At 43.4% G+C, this 20,000-nt stretch overlaps 1 protein-coding gene across 8 annotated transcripts in view; it reads right to left on the bottom strand.

Moving 5' to 3' along the window:
* The window catches only part of cuedc1b (CUE domain containing 1b), a 47,546-nt gene that overhangs the window by 26,103 nt on the left and 1,443 nt on the right, over positions 1-20,000 (bottom strand). For 3 of the 8 annotated variants that reach the window (XM_077722486.1, XM_077722484.1, XM_077722490.1), the window contains exons 2-9: positions 14,053-14,586; positions 13,864-13,982; positions 11,330-11,456; positions 9,451-9,700; positions 7,964-8,029; positions 7,587-7,664; positions 7,396-7,498; positions 1,087-1,154 (exon numbers count right to left, since the gene is read on the bottom strand). In XM_077722486.1, coding sequence (XP_077578612.1) covers positions 1,087-1,154; positions 7,396-7,498; positions 7,587-7,664; positions 7,964-8,029; positions 9,451-9,700; positions 11,330-11,456; positions 13,864-13,982; positions 14,053-14,352 — 1,111 coding nt within the window. In that variant the 5' untranslated portion in view covers positions 14,353-14,586. The remainder of the gene's footprint in view (positions 1-1,086; positions 1,155-7,395; positions 7,499-7,586; positions 7,665-7,963; positions 8,030-9,450; positions 9,701-11,329; positions 11,457-13,863; positions 13,983-14,052; positions 14,587-20,000) is intronic. The other 5 variants (XM_077722489.1, XM_077722492.1, XM_077722488.1 and 2 more) reach the window with 3 other exon arrangements.

The following is a 20,000-nucleotide window of genomic DNA, read 5'->3' as shown; positions in this document are numbered from 1 at the left end:
TATATGGGAAAGTTCTCATACTTGAAAAGATTAGGGAGGCTTGTAATTGTCAATATTGGTAGACCACAACTATGTGACAGAATGTGAAAAAAAAACAGAAGATCACATTCAAATGGTTTCTCATCTTGATTTAAATAACAAAAAATAGGTTATTGGAGGTGTAGTTCCTCTTCTTCATTAGATTCAAGAGGCATTTTTCTTGTACAAATGTTGTTGTTGTCTTGACAGAGTCAAGACGATTGCCGAAATCAATGGCTCTGACCATGTTGTCATCAGTCTGCTTCTGACTGGCCCCATGCACTGTGTTGACATCCTATTGTCATGCCAGCTTCACAGGCGTATCTACGATGCAAATCCATCATAATGCTGGTTCATTTATTCCTCGGAGTCAGGGGTTGAGTATCTTAGTCCACACGAGAATTTTCAATTCCACGCCTCGGAAGCGGCGATCTTTGCGCGCGCAAACTGGGTGTTGTCGAACGAGCGTAGGCAGCTATTATGTAGCGCAAATATACATTCGGTGAGGACTACCAGGTGGTTAACAGTGGCACAAGGGCATTGGTGGCCAAGCGAAAAGGGCAGCGCTTCGTGGAGAAGCAAGGGACCTACCAGCTGAATTATGTACAAAACAATGACAGTGTAGATTCATTTATGCCGCAATGGTGTGTTACGTCTTGTTAGCATATATAGGAATGTCAATACTTAAGAGGTATCTTCAACGGAGACTCAAAAGAAATAATCTTTCTCCACCGGTGATGTGCGTGAATCATAATTCAGTCGCAACAAAACAGGGTATGGCAAGACATAATGCAATTCAGCACTAAAGAAGAAGCGGTCCTCTGAGTTCCGCCATTTTCACTTCCATTTTTCATCTCCAGTCTTCGGCATGCAAGTTTCAGCGTGGATTTTGACATTTTTATGGACTTTCTATTTTTCAAACATAAGGTTAAAAAATGCAATGTACTCAAGCCGCGAGTGTTGAAGCCGTGAAATGTTGAAGGTATATTACAGTACACAGAAATTTAGCCAGGACTGCCTCTGCCCAGATGCTGGCGAATATACAAAAGCTTGACATTCATTTCATACCAAAGCAGTTTCCTTCTTCATCGTCAAGAAGATACGCTGTGGAGTGAGCAGTGAACAATCTGGAAAAGCTGTTAAGAAAAAACAGGTAAAGACTGATCATTCTTTCAGTGTACACGACCATATGAGTGACTAAGCGTACATTCTGGTTAATGTTAAAAACCTAGAACAGCTTAATGGATAGATTTCCTCAAAATACCTCTACTCTTCTTAGTATCACACAATTCACAAAAAAGTATTATTTTTTACTTTTTAAAGGGTTAAGAGGGTATATTGGGAACATTGGAAAGGATTATGGCATTTACATGTACTCCACTGACGAATAATTAAGGTCAAGAAAATACTCAGGAGAATAAATTAATTACGCAAAGGTATAACTGTTTAGCGCGTTGGCCTCTGTTCTGCGATCGAGGGTTCGATACCAGACAACGATTAATAAATCATGGAAATCTAGACATTATTTGACCATCCAGCCGCTGGGCTCCCACATATGCATCTAGACCTACACGTGTACGTGTGTACGTATGCACGTGTACATACGCACGCACGTGTGTACGCATTCATGTGTACATACGCGCGTACGTGCACGTGCGTACGTACACGTGCGTACGCATGTGTGTACGTACATATATATACGTACACGCTTCCGCGTGCACGCACGCGCTCCCGCGTGCACGCACGCGCTCCCGCGTGCACGCACGCGCTCCCGCGTGCACGCACGCGCTCCCGCGTGCACGCACGCGCTCACGCGTGCACGCACGCGCTCACGCGTGCAGGCACGCGCTCACGCGTGCAGGCACGCGCTCACGCGTGCAGGCACGCGCTCACGCGTGCAGGCACGCGCTCACGCGTGCAGGCACGCGCTCACGCGTGCAGGCACGCGCTCACGCGTGCAGGCACGCGCTCACGCGTGCAGGCACGCGCTCACGCGTGCAGGCACGCGCTCACGCGTGCAGGCACGCGCTCACGCGTGCAGGCACGCGCTCACGCGTGCAGGCACGCGCTCACGCGTGTACGCACGCGCTCACGCGTGTACGCACGCGCTCACGCGTGTACGCACGCGCTCACGCGTGTACGCACGCGCTCACGCGTGTACGCACGCGCTCACGCGTGTACGCACGCGCTCACGCGTGTACGCACGCGCTCACGCGTGTACGCACGCGCTCACGCGTGTACGCACGCGCTCACGCGTGTACGCACGCGCTCACGCGTGTACGCACGCGCTCACGCGTGCACGCACGCGCTCACGCGTGCACGCACGCGCTCACGCGTGCACGCACGCGCTCACGCGTGCACGCACGCGCTCACGCGCACGCACGCGTGCACGCACGCGCTGACGCGTGCACGCACGCGCTGACGCGTGCACGCACGCGCTGACGCGTGCACGCACGCGCTGACGCGTGCACGCACGCGCTGACGCGTGCACGCACGCGCTGACGCGTGCACGCACGCGCTGACGCGTGCACGCACGCGCTGACGCGTGCACGCACGCGCTGACGCGTGCACGCACGCGCTGACGCGTGCACGCACGCGCTGACGCGTGCACGCACGCGCTGACGCGTGCACGCACGCGCTGACGCGTGCACGCACGCGCTGACGCGTGCACGCACGCGCTGACGCGTGCACGCACGCGCTGACGCGTGCACGCACGCGCTGACGCGTGCACGCACGCGCTGACGCGTGCACGCACGCGCTGACGCGTGCACGCACGCGCTGACGCGTGCACGCACGCGCTGACGCGTGCACGCACGCGCTGACGCGTGCACGCACGCGCTCACGCGTGCACGCACGCGCTCACGCGTGCACGCACGCGCTCACGCGTGCACGCACGCGCTCACGCGTGCACGCACGCGCTCACGCGTGCACGCACGCGCTCACGCGTGCACGCACGCGCTCACGCGTGCACGCACGCGCTCACGCGTGCACGCACGCGCTCACGCGTGCACGCACGCGCTGACGCGTGCACGCACGCGCTCACGCGTGCACGCACGCGCTCACGCGTGCACGCACGCGCTCACGCGTGCACGCACGCGCTCACGCGTGCACGCACGCGCTGACGCGTGCACGCACGCGCTGACGCGTGTACGCGCTGACGCGTGTACGCACGCGCTGACGCGTGTACGCACGCGCTGACGCGTGTACGCACGCGCTGACGCGTGTACGCACGCGCTGACGCGTGTACGCACGCGCTGACGCGTGTACGCACGCGCTGACGCGTGTACGCACGCGCTGACGCGTGTACGCACGCGCTGACGCGTGTACGCACGCGCTGACGCGTGTACGCACGCGCTGACGCGTGTACGCACGCGCTCACGCGTGTACGCACGCGCTCACGCGTGTACGCACGCGCTCACGCGTGTACACACGCGCTCACGCGTGTACGCACGCGTGTACGCACGCGCTCACGCGTGTACGCACGCGCTCACGCGTGTAGGCACGCGCTCACGCGTGTAGGCACGCGCTCACGCGTGTACCCACGCGCTTACGCGTGTACCCACACGCTTACGCGTGTACCCACGCGCTTACGCGTGTACCCACGCGCTTACGCGTGTACCCACGCGCTTACGCGTGTACGCACGCGCTTACGCGTGTACGCACGCGCTTACGCGTGTACGCACGCGCTTACGCGTGTACGCACGCGCTTACACGTCTACGCACGCGCTTACACGTGTACGAACGCGCTTACACGTGTACGCACGCGCTTACACGTGTACCCACGCGCTTACACGTGTACGCACGCGCTTACACGTGTACCCACGCGCTTACACGTGTACGCACGCGCTTACACGTGTACGCACGCGCTTACACGTGTACGCACGCGCTTACACGTGTACCCACGCGCTTACACGTGTACCCACGCGCTTACACGTGTACGCACGCGCTTACACGTGTACGCACGCGCTTACACGTGTATGCACGCGCTTACACTTGTACGCACGCGCTTACACGCGCTTACACGTGTGTATGTACACGTGCGTACATGTGTGAACATACATATATATATACGTACGTATACGTACGCACATACACGTGTACGTACGCACGCACGAGAGAGCGAAAGGGTGAGAGAGAGAGAGAGAGAGAGAGAGAGAGAGAGAGAGAGAGAGAGAGAGAGAGAGAGAGAGAGAGAGAGAGAGAGAGAGAGAGAGAGAGAGATAGAGATAGAGATACAGACATATATAGACATACATACATACAGACATACATACATACAGACAGACAGACAGACAGACAGACACACATACAGACAGACATACAGACATACAAACATACAGACAGACATACATATATACATACAGACAGACATACATAAATACATACAGACAGACATACATATATACATACAGACAGACATACATATATACAAACAGACAGACATACATATATACATACATACAGACAGATATACATACATACACACATACACACATACACGCATGCACGCATGCACGCACGCACGCACGCACGCACACACATACATACATACATGCATGCATGCATACATACATACATGCATACATACATGCATACATACAGACAGACATACATACAGATATACATACAAATATACTAACTACATACCTACATACATACTAACTACATACCTACCTACCTACCTCCCTACCTACCTACCTTCATACCTACATACATACATACCTACATACCTACATACTCGTACACTTACATACGTATGTTAGTCAACATAGATAAGTAACCAGCTTATCTAAGTTGGCTATTTATCTATGTTGGCTACTGTTGGGTTTAATCTGTATTACTATTAAATATATATGTGTAGTAAATCATTTCTTTGTTAATTCATTCTTGAGTGCTCGGGGTCGTAACCAGTCATCTGGTTGTTATCCAAGGATTGTTTATCCGAGATCTCACCCAGTATCGGGCTCCGAGGACTATTGTTCTGGGTTTGCAGCAAAGAGACGCCAAAGTCTCCGACCAACAACAGATACGGATATCTGCCACTTCCAGCAACACGCGCATAGTGTGCATACCTCGTGACGCACTTAGGGCTTCTTTATGAATTGTTATATAATTGTTATGTCAAATGACGGCGTGATTGTTTTAATCCAAATGAAGTTTGTTTTACTTTCCTGTTTTGTTATTGGTAAAATACCTTGATTGTTATTATAGTTACAGATGTTGTTTTTGCTTTCGCATGTTGAATTAATCAATGACCTTGTAATTGTTTTGATGTATGGCTTAAAAGCCGTACGGGAATGACTGTACGAGGAGATACTTTGGGGATCAAGATGAAGGCTTGACGCTCTGATACATCTACCCTCATGAGGTCATTATCAGTGATGCAATCTATTTAATTAAATGTCAATAATTAAATAAGAGTGATTGATAATTATATCGGAAGGGTAATTATTAATGAACCTATCAGCTACTTATCTATGCTGGCTACTTATCTATGTTGGCTACTTATCCATGTTGGCTACTTATCCATGTTGGCTACTTATCCATGTTGGCTACTTATCCATGTTGGCTACTTATCCATGTTGGCTACTTATCCATGTTGGCTACTTATCCATGTTGGCTACTTATCCATGTTGGCTACTTATCCATGTTGGATACTTATCCATGTTGGCCACTTATCCATGTTGGCCACTTATCCATGTTGGCCACTTATCCATGTTGGCCACTTATCCATGTTGGCCACTTATCCATGTTGGCCACTTATCCATGTTGGCCACTTATCTATGTTGGCCACTTATCTATGTTGGCCACTTATCTATGTTGGCCACTTATCTATGTTGGCCACTTATCTATGTTGGCCACTTATCTATGTTGGCCACTTATCTATGTTGGCCACTTATCTATGTTGGCCACTTATCTATGTTGGCCACTTATCTATGTTGGCCACTTATCTATGTTGGCCACTTATCTATGTTGGCCACTTATCTATGTTGGCCACTTATCTATGTTGGCCACTTATCTATGTTGGCCACTTATCTATGTTGGCCACTTATCTATGTTGGCCACTTATCTATGTTGGCCACTTATCTATGTTGGCCACTTATCTATGTTGGCCACTTATCTATGTTGGCCACTTATCTATGTTGGCCACTTATCTATGTTGGCCACTTATCTATGTTGGCCACTTATCTATGTTGGCCACTTATCTATGTTGGCCACTTATCTATGTTGGCCACTTATCTATGTTGGCCACTTATCTATGTTGGCCACTTATCTATGTTGGCCACTTATCTATGTTGGCCACTTATCTATGTTGGCCACTTATCTATGTTGGCCACTTATCTATGTTGGCCACTTATCTATGTTGGCCACTTATCTATGTTGGCCACTTATCTATGTTGGCCACTTATCTATGTTGGCCACTTATCTATGTTGGCCACTTATCTATGTTGGCCACTTATCTATGTTGGCCACTTATCTATGTTGGCCACTTATCTATGTTGGCCACTTATCTATGTTGGCCACTTATCTATGTTGGCCACTTATCTATGTTGGCCACTTATCTATGTTGGCCACTTATCTATGTTGGCCACTTATCTATGTTGGCCACTTATCTATGTTGGCCACTTATCTATGTTGGCCACTTATCTATGTTGGCCACTTATCTATGTTGGCCACTTATGTATGTTGGCCACTTATCTATGTTGGCCACTTATCTATGTTGGCCACTTATCTATGTTGGCCACTTATCTATGTTGGCCACTTATCTATTTTGGCCACTTATCTATGTTGGCCACTTATCTATGTTGGCCACTTATCTATGTTGGCCACTTATCAATGTTGGCCACTTATCTATGTTGGCCACTTATCTATGTTGGCCACTTATCTATGTTGGCCACTTATCTATGTTGGCCACTTATCTATGTTGGCCACTTATCTATGTTGGCCACTTATCTATGTTGGCCACTTATCTATGTTGGCCACTTATCTATGTTGGCTACTTATCTATGTTGGCTACATATCCACGTTGGCTACATATCCATGGTGACAACTTATCTATGTTGGCTACATATCCTAATTGGCTACATATTCATGGTGACTACATGTCCATGGTGACTACTTATCTATGTTATTTACTTTATCGATTGTTTTTCCACTTCAAGGTAAAGCTTTAAATCTCATTACAATTGCATAACGACAATAATGGAATTCTATTCAATTCATACACATTAGATAATCTGTGAAAACAGAAGATAGTTTGTGGGCTTAAAAAACAACCAGCCCAATTTTCTTGTCTGCGTTCCTGAGTTTAAAATTCATACATCCACTAGCTTTGTGTCTGTCTTTTCTTTTGTATAATCTGATAATTGATATTACTCAGGATACGAATGATGCTTCAGGAGTGGTCTCCTCTTAGACTTTCTTCTTTTTGTCTTTTCTGAGAAAGTTTTTGCTATTTCAAACAGCTTCTTTCTTGTAGCTGTAAAAGATTAAATAGTCTAGTTTTAATACAGTTGGAATTATGTTAATTCAAAAAATAATGGTTATATTTCAAATAAGAGTCTTACATTTTCCCATATGTTTGAGTTTGTCTCTGAAGAGTGCATCTTCTGACATAGCCTCCGATGAATTTTCAGAGAATGATTCTGAAGACAGGAGCGACTTTAAATTAATGTACTGACACCATATGTAGATCATGTTATAGTCATGTCAGGAAAATTAACAAAACAATACAAAAAGCATGGGGAAAAACTTAGAGCATTCTTTTAAGTCCTCAGTATTAACGCTTGTACATTCACCTTCTTAGATTTGTTTTATCCATGTTGTTTGTACTATTTTGTGTTTTTAACTATTGATAGATACACATTCACTAAAGTAAGGAATAATGACTCAAATTATTTCAATGATTATGTTACATGGTAAAAAAAGAAGCAAAGATACCTACCTGTGCAATTATCCATGCAATATGAATGGTTCCACTTTGATTTCTTGGATTCATACCTCAAGCGATCTAAAATTAAGCAGCATGATGAGTTCAAACAACATAAAATGATAATGTTGGTTGTTTCCCAATCCAAAGGGCTGTCTGATCTTGAGTTGAAAGGTCTAAAATGCCTTTCGTATATGTGCATTCTTACCCTCTTGCTAATGTGACAACAAAATTTCCCAAATACGAGATGAATAAAGTTATCCAATCCAATCTAAATAAAAGATATATATTAAAAGTGAAAATAGTTCCTCTCCGCTTGATATAAATAAAAATACAAAACAGGTGAATGGGAGTTTTAGTCCAATTCCATTATACTTGTATTAAGACAATAAAGGCATTCAATTCAATTCAAGTCCTCCTGCAAAGTCCAGTGTGTGTGTATGTGTGTCTGTGTGTGTGTATGTGTGTCTGTATGTGTGTCTGTATGTGTGTCTGTATGTGTGTCTGTATGTGTGTCTGTATGTGTGTCTGTATGTGCATCTGTATGTGTATGTGTCTGTATCTGCGTCTGTATGTGCGTCTGTATGTGCGTCTGTATGTGTGTCTGTATGTGCGTCTGTATGTGTGTCTGTATGAGTGTCTGTATGTGTGTCTGTATATGCGTCTGTATGTGCGTCTGTATGTGTCTGTATGTGTGTCTGTATGTGCGTCTGTATGTGCATCTGTATGTGTCTGTGTATGCGTCTGTGTGTATGTGTGTGTCTGTGTGTGTCTGTGTGTGTGTCTGTGTGTGTGTCTGTGTGTGTGTCTGTGTGTGTGTCTGTGTGTGTGTGTCTGTGTGTGTGTCTGTGTGTGTGTCTGTGTGTGTGTCTGTGTGTGTGTCTGTGTGTGTGTCTGTGTGTGTGTCTGTGTGTGTGTCTGTGTGTGTGTCTGTGTGTGTGTCTGTGTGTGTGTGTCTGTGTGTGTCTGTGTGTGTGTCTGTGTGTGTGTGTCTGTGTGTGTGTCTGTCTGTGTCTGTGTATGTGTGTGTCTGTGTATGTGTGTGTCTGTGTATGTGTGTGTCTGTGTATGTGTGTGTCTGTGTATGTGTGTGTCTGTGTGTGTGTCTGTGTGTGTGTGTGTTTGTGTGTGTCTGTGTGTGTCTGTGTGTGTGTGTCTGTGTGTGTGTGTCTGTGTGTGTGTGTGTCTGTGTGTGTGTGTCTGTGTGTGTGTGTCTGTGTGTGTGTGTCTGTGTGTGTGTGTCTGTGTGTGTGTGTCTGTGTGTGTGTGTGTCTGTGTGTGTGTGTGTCTGTGTGTGTGTGTTTCTGTGTGTGTGTCTGTGTTTCTGTAGGTCCATCCATACACCCACCCACCCACCTCCCCCCACACACACACACATCTACATACGCGTATGTATATGTTTATCCATTGAAAATCAATTGAATGCGAGTGACGTCACCTCCTGTGCGTCTCCCTAAAATATGGTGCTCAGGGTAGAGATATACTGAGCATGAAAAGCCCACCTCTCTCTAAGGCGACAAGAAACTCCCGGTTCCGTTGTAGCTCTCGCATGAACTCCTCGTTCTGTAGAAACAGGGCAATGCGCTCATCTTCCAGATACTGTTTTAGTTTCCTCTCTTGCTCTGTAGCTCTTGCTGTCAGACATGGACCACCATTGGTGCCCACAGCTTCAGAACTTGACTGGGCTGTCCTATGACTAAAACATGAGGATGGTGATGATCCAGGCTGGGAGAGATTGACTTCAATATTCTGCTGTGGAAAAGACAATATATTGAGGTTATTTATAAAGTCAAAATTGTTCCATGACAAATCATAATGTTTTTTTATCTCCAAGAATTATTACCCATACAGCAATACATCGATAAACGAGTGTCCCGACATACGGGTAAATTAATACGAGACAAATTTTGATGTTAGAGCATACAGCCAGGTGTAGCCAACGCGAGAGGCTACTTTTGACAACAACATCGGCACTGTCTTTCCCATCACAACTCCCTCGTGTAAATTTTCTCTGGGCAGAGCGTTGCATTTTTACGGCACGCATGCAAGTTGGCTCCGTCATCTATACTGCAAAGTTATCACAGTGGCGATGACGATGGGATCCCTTTCAAGCCGGTAGGGATTGCCAGTTTCAGGACGCGGAAAGTAAGGCGTTACACGGAGGTAACGGGAATTTGCAAACTAGCATTAGAAAGAGTTGTCAAGGTAACGGTGGCGGGGCACTATGGCCAGGTTCATTGGAAATCTCGGCGAATACAAAGAGGGTCAAGATGACTTCGACTACTACTTGGAGAGGTTTGAGCAGAGGATGATTGTAAACGAAGTGGAGGACGGTAGGCAAGCCAATGATTTCCTGGCACTAATAGGTGCAGAAGCTTACGGTCTGCCAAAAAACCTCTGTGTTCCAGAGAAGCCAGAAAGCCTCTCGTATGATGTATAAAGCAGAAAATTATCATCACATTACAAACCAAAACAGCTGGTGACCGTGGAGCGATTCAAATTTCAAAAAAGGAATCAAAAAGAAAACAATTCTGTGTCAGATTATATTGTGGCGTTAAAGTAGTTGTCCACCCACTGTGAATTTGGTCCTCATTTAGATGAAGCTGAGAGATTCGTTAGTGGATTGAGAGTGGAGGCTATTCAGAGAAGGTTACTTGCAGAGCAAGATCTGACATTAAAAAACATGTGAATTGTCGCTATCGATGGAAATGGCATCAAGAAATATATTGAAGTTCGCCAGCAAAATGGAAGGACCTGCCACAGTGAATAGGATCGACAAGGAGTAAACGAACAAAGGTTTGTGGAAATGCCAACCAACCACCAGCAAATGGAAGGGTAAAAGCACAAGTAGAAATTTCAGACCAGAGAGCAGAAAATCACCAACCCTGTTACCAATGTGGCGGGAACAACCACGAAGCTCAAGTATGCCGATTTAAAACAGAGACATGATATTCCAAGTATTCCAAAGTAGGGCACATTGCAAGGATGGGTAAATCGAAATATAGGCAAGGACACACATGGTATCGATATAAGTGTGACAACAGGAAAATGTTGATGATGAATTGTTTGGGCCATATCCCTTGAACGCTGTGTATCCCGCAAATAAAGTTGGAAGAAGGAAATGACAGTACAGTTAAAACTTCAGGTGGCAGTGGTTGAGCCCACTTGTATAACCTGATGTAATTTACCGTTATAGTATCAATATACTACAGAGATGGAGCTATACATCCATGTACATCCATGTACATCCATATCCATTTCTATAGATTAAAAAGGTCATGTTGGATGAGAAAAAAAATAATCTTGATTTTTATCTTTTAAACACTCGCGTGTCGAGGTATGTTGGGAGTCAGTGCATGTTCAAGAAAATTGTACACTTACCGTTCCATTTTCTAATTGCTGCGGAAGGATCCTCAGAAAATCATCTGGGAGATTTCCAAGTAATGGAGGGTTCCAATTTTGGCAGCTGTTGACCTGCTTGTGGCCTGAACGTGGCTGAATGTCAAATCTACGTAGGGAGATAGAGATTGGTGACCCGAGGTGAAAAATCATCCATTAGTCAAGGTTTTTAGATCACAATTTGAGTCTGAATTTTAAAATTATTTTGATAAACAAGTGTTAATTCATTATATTTATTTTGATTTAATTATATCTCTAGGTATTTTTTATTTGTGTTTCAATTTATGAAGCTATGGAAGAAATTCGGTTGTAATAACAATAATACATCAATAATTAATAAATGGAGTGGGTTATTGAGAGACTTAAAAGGTATTTCTCAAACTGAAGGTATTTTATTGTCTTTTCTGTAAATTTTGTGCCAATACAACAAATAACTTGGGAGCTATTGGGTGCTAATAACAGTAAGAAATTAATAATTGTTAAATTGGATTGGATAACTTTATTCATCCCATATTTGGGGAAAATGGAGTGAGTTGTTGAAAATCTAAAATGTGTTCGTTAAACAGAAGGTAATTACCTATCTTTTCTGTAAATTTGGCGCCAATACGTCAATTTGCTTGGGAGCTATCAAATTTATTAGGTGCTAATGACAATCATAAATTAATAATTAATAAATGGAGTGGGTTGTTGAAAATCTAAATGGCGTTCCTTAAATAGAAGGTAATCACCAATATTTTCTGTAAATTCCGTGTCAATATGTCAAATGGCTTGGTGATTATTGAACAAAATAAGTGCTAATAACAATAATAAATTTATCGATAATCCTTATAAAACGTTATATTTGGCTGTGTGAGTGTGTGCATGTGTGTGTATGTTAAGATTCTTTTGCTGTTTGTCCAAACCATGTAATGTAGAGTTGACATTTTTTTAATGGTGGCCAGAAACGGCTGTCGGATCCTAGATTGAATTTCTTCACCTTCTCCGAGTGTATAAACTCAATCTTTTATTTGTTAAATTTGGGTTTTTTTTTTTTTATAGCACAGCAATTGTACAATGGTTGTAAAAAAACAGCAGCAGGGGGCCTTGTTACGAAATAAAACAAAATTCCACTTTGATTTTCTTTTTTTTTATTTCTTGATCGACAGTGACAACTATTGCATTCATATGAACCATCGAAAAAAAATTGGGTATTTCGACATTAGAAGCAATTTAGCTACCACATCTTCTGGTAAGAAAATTGTTAATTTCTGTCTTTCAAAAGCATCTAGTTCTCATCAAGATAAACATTTCTGTTTTCCAATTGAATAATTTGACATTTTGCATTTCCAAAGACAGGCATGTTAACTTCCTTATGATGTTGCTATTGATTCATACCTTATCTCAGAAATACCACGTGTGATGATTTCTTTTCTTTCCCTTCAAAGTAACAATTTGCACTCCTATTTAAACCATGAATATGGAGCTGAAAGTGGGGAATCGGGGCTGCTTGTACATGAGAAATTGTAAAATTCAACAATTTTAAGGCAATTTTAAGGGTGTGGCTTATACGTGGAGGCGGCTTATATGCGAGTAAATATGGTATACCCAATGTAGTGCTGCAATTATAAAAAAAAGCTACAAAATCAATTTTGCAGATTCCTATTGAATGTCACTTTAACAGTCTCGTGTCGTCTCATTTTATGAACCGCTTTATCCTCATTGGAGTCGCTAGCGGTGCTGGAGCCTATCCCAGCTGACTCGGGGTGAGAGGCAGGGGACACCCTGTATCGATGGCCAGCCGATCGCAGGGCACAAGAAGACGGACAACCATACACACTCGCACCCATAACTAGGGGGAATTTAGAATGTCCAGTCAGCCTACCATGCATGTTTTTCGAATGTGGGAGGAAACCGGAGTACCCAGAAGAAACCAACACAGGCCCGGGGAGAACATGCAAACTCCACCCAAAACCCTTAGATCTATGAGCCCGACACGCTAACCAATTGGACCACTGGAACACTAACGGTTTGTTTTGAAAATGTTGTACTGTTTTATCGATTTGGAGAGGTACATGATGTCTGCTGGCGTTAGTCAATACAACTGGCCTAACGTGGTTGAATCCACCTCTTTCAAGGTCAACATAAGGCTTTTATTTGCAAAGTTTTAGTTTGAGCTAATGTTTAGCTTTACATTCTTAATGTAATTGTGGTGTATATTTTACAGTTTTTTGTGAAAATGTGTATGAATCACCAATTCAAAAGGTCCTCCACCGACCACATTTGGCAGCAAAACACAAACTTCTGGTCTTATTTGGTCTGTATAAAGCTAAAAAAAAATGTAGCATTCAGTGAGGACAGATTAGGTGTAGGAAAATGACTTATAAACTATGGCCACATTTTTTGCAAAAGGGTAAAAAAATGTATTAGGTGCATAACCAAGTTATTTGCAATAATCTGATAATTAATGGATTACTAACTCAATGTAAACCAGATTCAGAAGCCAAAGTTTTCATGTCAGATGTAAACACACGTCTTGCCTTTGTGGCGGCGTTGGAGGGGATTCTCTGTCAAAAATGTGCATATCGCAAGTTGGTGGTGAATAAATTGGAAGGGGCTCCTCATCTGAACTGTCTGGTTCAAGTGTTCTCTCCAAAATCTAGGTTAGGGGGAAAAGTGTGTTATAGAAATGATTTTAAAGATTATTTATAGAACTATATTCAACTGACCTCTGGTGGGATGCTATCATCAGAGTCTGAGCTATCGTCTGAAGCCTTTTCATCACGGCTCATCTGTAGAAGCTGGTCTATCGTGGCATCAACAGCTCCATTATTGGAGCGTAGCACACACTCAATTACTTCATAGTCGATTGTGGGGAACATGATCTTGAAGTCCTCCATTGCTTGGTTGAACTCCAGGCGGCGAACATGCCGGTTGGGTTTGCTGTTGTTGAGCTCACTTTGTCCATCACACTCACCACTGCTTCTGGAACCTCTATTGCTACTGCTTCGTCTAAACAGGCTGGTCATTCTCAAGTTCTCACCAACCTGGTGTCAGGATGTCCGGTGCGCGTATAGATCTTTCAGCTTTTAAACAGTCCCTCTTAATTTCTCAGTTTCTCATTCTATGATGGACACAATAGCCCATTCTTGGTCATTAAATATACCCTGTGGTGCTTATGCATGTATTCACTTCCATTTAAAATTGCAGGTTGAGTCATGTGACGAGGGGTGTGAGGAGAACATGTCAAGCATTTTTAAGACCTATGACAGACAGAAAAAGGATAAGATGGAAAAGTTAACTATAAATGTTAAATGATTTATTTTAAGAGAGAAAGAGAGCCAGACAAAAATAGTGTTCACTCGATTATCGCAACTTCACTTATCGTGCATTCTATTTTCGTCTGTTTCATTTTTCAGCACCGAGGAAGGTATCTACAATAGAGGGAGTATGGCCGCTCCAAACATAATTCATACAGTGGGTATTTTGTGTGGGGTAGATCTGCCAACTGGCATAATAACTGTTTGTTCATGTCGAGCCATGTGGCCAAAGTGGTTTTCCAATTGTTTGTTAAGACAGTGGAATGAAAAATAGGCTAACTAGCTGGCCTTGCAATTGTTTGTTCGCCTAACGAATCGTAACAGACTGGCTAACAGGGTTTGCAATTGTTTCCTTGAATTGTGGAATGTGGCCAACTCGCTTTGGAACTGTTTGTTCGAATCGCGCAATATAAGATAGGCTGCGGCAGTTTGGGTGAGCTATAAAAATATTGTGTTGGCATACAACTTAAACCTGCCAATGTCTAACCATATTAGCCCAAAGTTTTGTTTACATACACTGTCCTACATCACCGTCTTAGAAATATTACCATGCGGTCTATATAAAGACTGACCTAGTGTTTATTCAGAGAGAATTGCGAGGAAGACAGGCTGTGAGAGGTTCACAGCTGTCGGACCATTCTCCAACCATCCTGCAGTCCGGTAATAAACCTATTTCCTATTTAAATTGATCTCAGTCTTTCTTACCCTGCTCCTGAAGTCATATTTTCAGATCTATCAGTTTGCGTCTGGCCATTTTCTCTTTGGTATATATTTTCACGTTCCTTGATATGCTCAATGACTAGCACGCAATTGCGGCATAAATGCATCCACACTGTGGCATTCTTTCGTACAAAATTCAGCTGGGAAGAACCGTTTTAATCTGTATGGGCTCTGCCGTGAAGTCAAAATGGAGACACAGGAAGTGAATGCACTTTTCTGGAGATATGTGTTGTGGCATGTTGCTTAAGACATAAGACTTCTGAGTCATATTTTTTGAAGAAAAAATATTAAATAAGGAGCATATGCGTTAAGGAGCTACCTTGTGTTGGAAATAAAAAAATAAATAAATTGGCATGAGGTGAAGAGTTCCGAGGTGTAGTGGCTGGCGAAATAAAACCAGCATTATGATGGATTACGAAGCAACACGTTATTTTGCAAGCAGATACCTTCCCAGGCATTTTTATACAAAAAAAAACTGAACGTTGCTGCCTGGCTTCATTGTAAAGCCAGCAGCGCCGGCCGATGATCCCATGGTGCATGCTGGCGGGGAGAGGTCTGCCGAGGGACCCGGTCGGAACATGCAGCAACAAGATTTCTTTGGAAGCCGATGCCTTTCTGGACATTTTTATTTACAGATTAATCATTCATGTTTCCATGCCATGCTTAATTAGGAGAGTACAGAAATCTTATGAATATCGTAGAGCATGTATCCATGACCACAAGGAGACAAATTATTTGGATTAAAACTCCCATTTACCCTTTTTTGGGATTTAAATCTAGCGGAGGGACTATTTTCATTGTAATCACCGTATTTACTTGCATATAAGCCACTGAGAGAGTGCGTGGATTACGTCCTTCTGCTTAAGGATGGTGTAAATGGTTGACGTATTCCTCTCGTATTGCCTAGCGAGCTCAGTAACACGTACCCCACTCTCATATTTTCAATTATTTCGCGTTTCATGTCCATTGTCAACGGTCGTCTTTTCTTTGCAAAACTCTGCCGATCCGAAGTAATATTGTTCACTTGGTATGTAAATGTACCAATGTGGGGGGAAAAGCGGGCGGATGGGGAAATGCAAAGTCTGCCAAGTGGTCGTAGAATTATTTTATACACGAAAGAGATCCAAGAAAGACAGTGCCTTGGCCACCTGGCTTGGTCGCATCATGAAATTTTGATTGTATCTCGGGCAAATTATTCAATCAAACTTTTCGTCGGAAGACAAGAATGTTGTATGACGAGCGGTCGTATGAGGAGGTTCGACTGTACTTAGATATTAAACTCTTTCTCTCATGACTCAACAGTAGATATTTAGATATTATACTCTCATGAATATATTTTTGAGAGCTGTTTTCAACAGTAAACTGTCACCATTTGACTGGCAACCAACAGGTACCAAACGTCCGGCGATCAACAGGTACCAAACGTTCGGCAACCAACAGGTACCAAACGTCCGGCGACCAAACGTCCAACTACCCTAATTCCACCATGTGTCACGCTGAAGTCGCACTTGAATGTTGTGCAAAGTCCGTCCTTTCAGAGACGCTTCGACATGGAATATTTTGTCGAATACGAACCAATAAACCTCTGCGAGTGTCTGGGTTTATTAGAAATTTCATCCAAATGGCCATCCATTTTGCGCTGATACCGATCAGGCATATTAATAAGACTTAAAACGCCGGAAATGATAGGATTTGTTAAAAAAAGACTGTTTTTTCAAGGTAGTATTAGCAAAACTAAACTATTAAGTCAGCCTGAATAATACTTCCATTATGAAAAAAAATTAAATAATAATGTGATAGAGGCTACTGATGCAATCGAATCCGAATCGATTGCCACACTGAAGTTGCACAAGACAAATCATTTGTCAGAACTTGTGACTTGGATGATTCACAATGCACTCATGTCACCAAATTCATTTGGTTTACAGTGCCATTGAATCAAAATGGCGAAAGCCTTAGTGATGGTGTGAATTTCGAGATATTTAAATTAGAAATTTGGTACTTTTCCGAAATGGTTGCTTCAAACTAAATTTAAGTGACATTTTTGGGGATTTCCAGAGTTTAGCAAGATTGTCAGGAGTTCCAGAGTTTGTGTTGCTTGTCAGGAGTAAAACTCCCAAAATTCCAAAGAAGTTGCCAGCTCTGGAAAGAAGAACTGAGAGGGATTCACACAGATCACCTGACACTCATCATGTGTGAGGATGCTGTTGGCTGGCTTCATGTTAAAGCCAGCTTTAATCTAGTATTTTCAGACCTATAGGAAGCACCACCTGAAAGGGCGCCATCTCAGTTGCGGGTTTATACGGTGGTACCTCGATTTACGAGAACGTACTAGAACGTTTCCCATTGAAATGAACTAAAATTGGATTGGACAAAATGTTTTATTTGTTCTAATTCGCCATCTAATTGCAAAGTAAAACATAAATAGTGGTTTAATATTACTAAAATGAATTTAATAGTACTAAAATTATACGGATTCCGAACTGGGGAGAGAGAGAGACGGACCGAGAGGGTGGGGGTTTGCACGGCAACACGCTCGGACATAAAATAAACAAATGTAAATGAACATGGATTACGATGCAGACACAAAAATAGGTTTAATCAAACCTAACACTAAACTTAATTCATTTTTTTTTGACATTTTGATACCTTTCTTCTCCCAGGTTGGCTCTATTTGCCCCGCCTCCACCCTGACTTTCACTATCGATGGGCTGTTTGCTTTTGTAGTCCCTTCAAAATATTCCAAAGATGATGCTCACAAATGTCCTCACAATAGGATAACGTATGACCACGGCAACAAGAAGTAATATATACTCCTCTTATTAGCGACCGCACTGCCATTTGCGCTGAATGACGGGGGGGAAAAAACACAGAAAAAAATGCAACGCTCCACCCAGTGCTCGTAGATATCTATCATACACGAAAGAGATGCGGCAAAAAAGACGCCAAAATCATAAACAGCCTCTCATGTCTTGGCCGCCTAGCTTTCTTGTATCTCGAAATTTGTCTCGGATCTAGAAATTATTATTTGCTCGAAATTTTACTAATATCTCGAATTGCTCGTATGTCGGGGTGCTCGTATGTCGAGGTACCACTGTATAGAGTTGTAATTTTTTTATAGTGGCCAGAAACGGCTGTAGGATCCTATTAGACGAATGATTGAATTTCTTTACCTTCTCCAAGTGTGTAAACTCAAGCTTTGTCTACAATCCTTATAAAGCGTAATTTATGGCGGTGGGAGTGTGTTTTAAGATTCCCTCGCTACATTTGTCCAAACCGTGCAGCATAGAGTTGAAATTTTATGGTGACCAGAAACAGCTGTTGGATCTAATAGACGAGTGATTGGATTTGTGGGAAGTGGAAGTGTGTAAACGCTACTTTTATTTGTTACAGTTGGAAGCAGAGTTAATGAGTGAATCGTTGTTTTTACACGACGTGCCCTGAACGCACCGCATGGCTGATTGGTCCGCCAGAGAGTTTCTAGGTGCTCCCCAGAACACATTTGTTTTTCTGTCGTGACGGTAGTTATAAAACATTCACTCATCCATAAATCACACTTTATCTATTCTCTAATCCTCATAAAGCATGATGTAAGGATGGATGTGTGTGTGTACCTGGAAATGTGCTGGCGGAAATTATTCCCAAAATGAGGTTTGTAAATTACGCAGAAGAGACGTTTTGGGTGCCGGTCTTTTGGTCTCCGGTCTTTTAGTCCTCGATCTTTTGGTCGCCGGTCAAATGGTGACAGAGAGTTTACTGTTGAAGCCAGCTCTCAAAATTATATTCATCAGAGTTTAATATCTAAGAGAGAGTTTAAGATCTAAGAACTTCATAATATCTAAGTACATTTGACCGGCGACCAAACGTCCAGTCATGGAAAGTCTTGGGTCAGCGCGTCTAGCACCACCGTGTCTCGTTGAATCTCTCCGTCACGACAGGAAAAAAGTGTTTCGGGTAGCAGGAATAGATATGGTGATTTATGGATGGGTGGATGTTTTATGTTAACATTGTCACGCTACTTATTACTTATGTCCAAACCCCGCATTGTAGAGAGTTGACATTATGGTGACCAAAAACGGCTGTAGGATCCAAACCGTGCATTGTACAGAGTTGATTTTTTTTATGGTGGCGAGAAACGGCTGTCGGATCCTAATAGATGAGAATTGATCGATTTTTTTTTACTCTCCAAGTGTGTATATTCAAGCTTTGAGCCTTTGGATTTACAGTAATATCTCGACATGAGCAATTTGAGATACGAATAAAATTTACCAAATATTTATCTTGAGATACGAGACAAATTTTGATAAACGAGCATAGAGGCTGCTCATAAGAACATCATGGCTACGGTCTTCCTGGCCGCAACTTTCTCGTGTAATGTCTCTACGATTACTGGGCGGAAAGTTGCATTTTTTCAGTGTTTTTTTTCCCCGTTAGTCAATGCGAATGGCAGAGCTTGTTCGCTAATATGAGGTGTACTACTACCACTAAGTTGGCAAGTGGTCGTGCTTTATCCTATTCTGAGGACATTTCTGTGCATCCTTTTCGGAATATTTTGAAGGGAAGACAAAAGCAAACAACCCTCAATAGGTTGCATCTGAAAGTCAGGGTGGAAGGGCAAATAGTCAACCGGTAGAAGG

Source organism: Stigmatopora nigra, chromosome 8, assembly GCF_051989575.1.
Source record: "Stigmatopora nigra isolate UIUO_SnigA chromosome 8, RoL_Snig_1.1, whole genome shotgun sequence".
NCBI classification, from domain to species: domain Eukaryota; kingdom Metazoa; phylum Chordata; class Actinopteri; order Syngnathiformes; family Syngnathidae; genus Stigmatopora; species Stigmatopora nigra.
The sequence above is the reverse complement of the archived record's forward strand: the minus strand, read 5'-3'. Positions and strand labels throughout refer to the sequence as shown.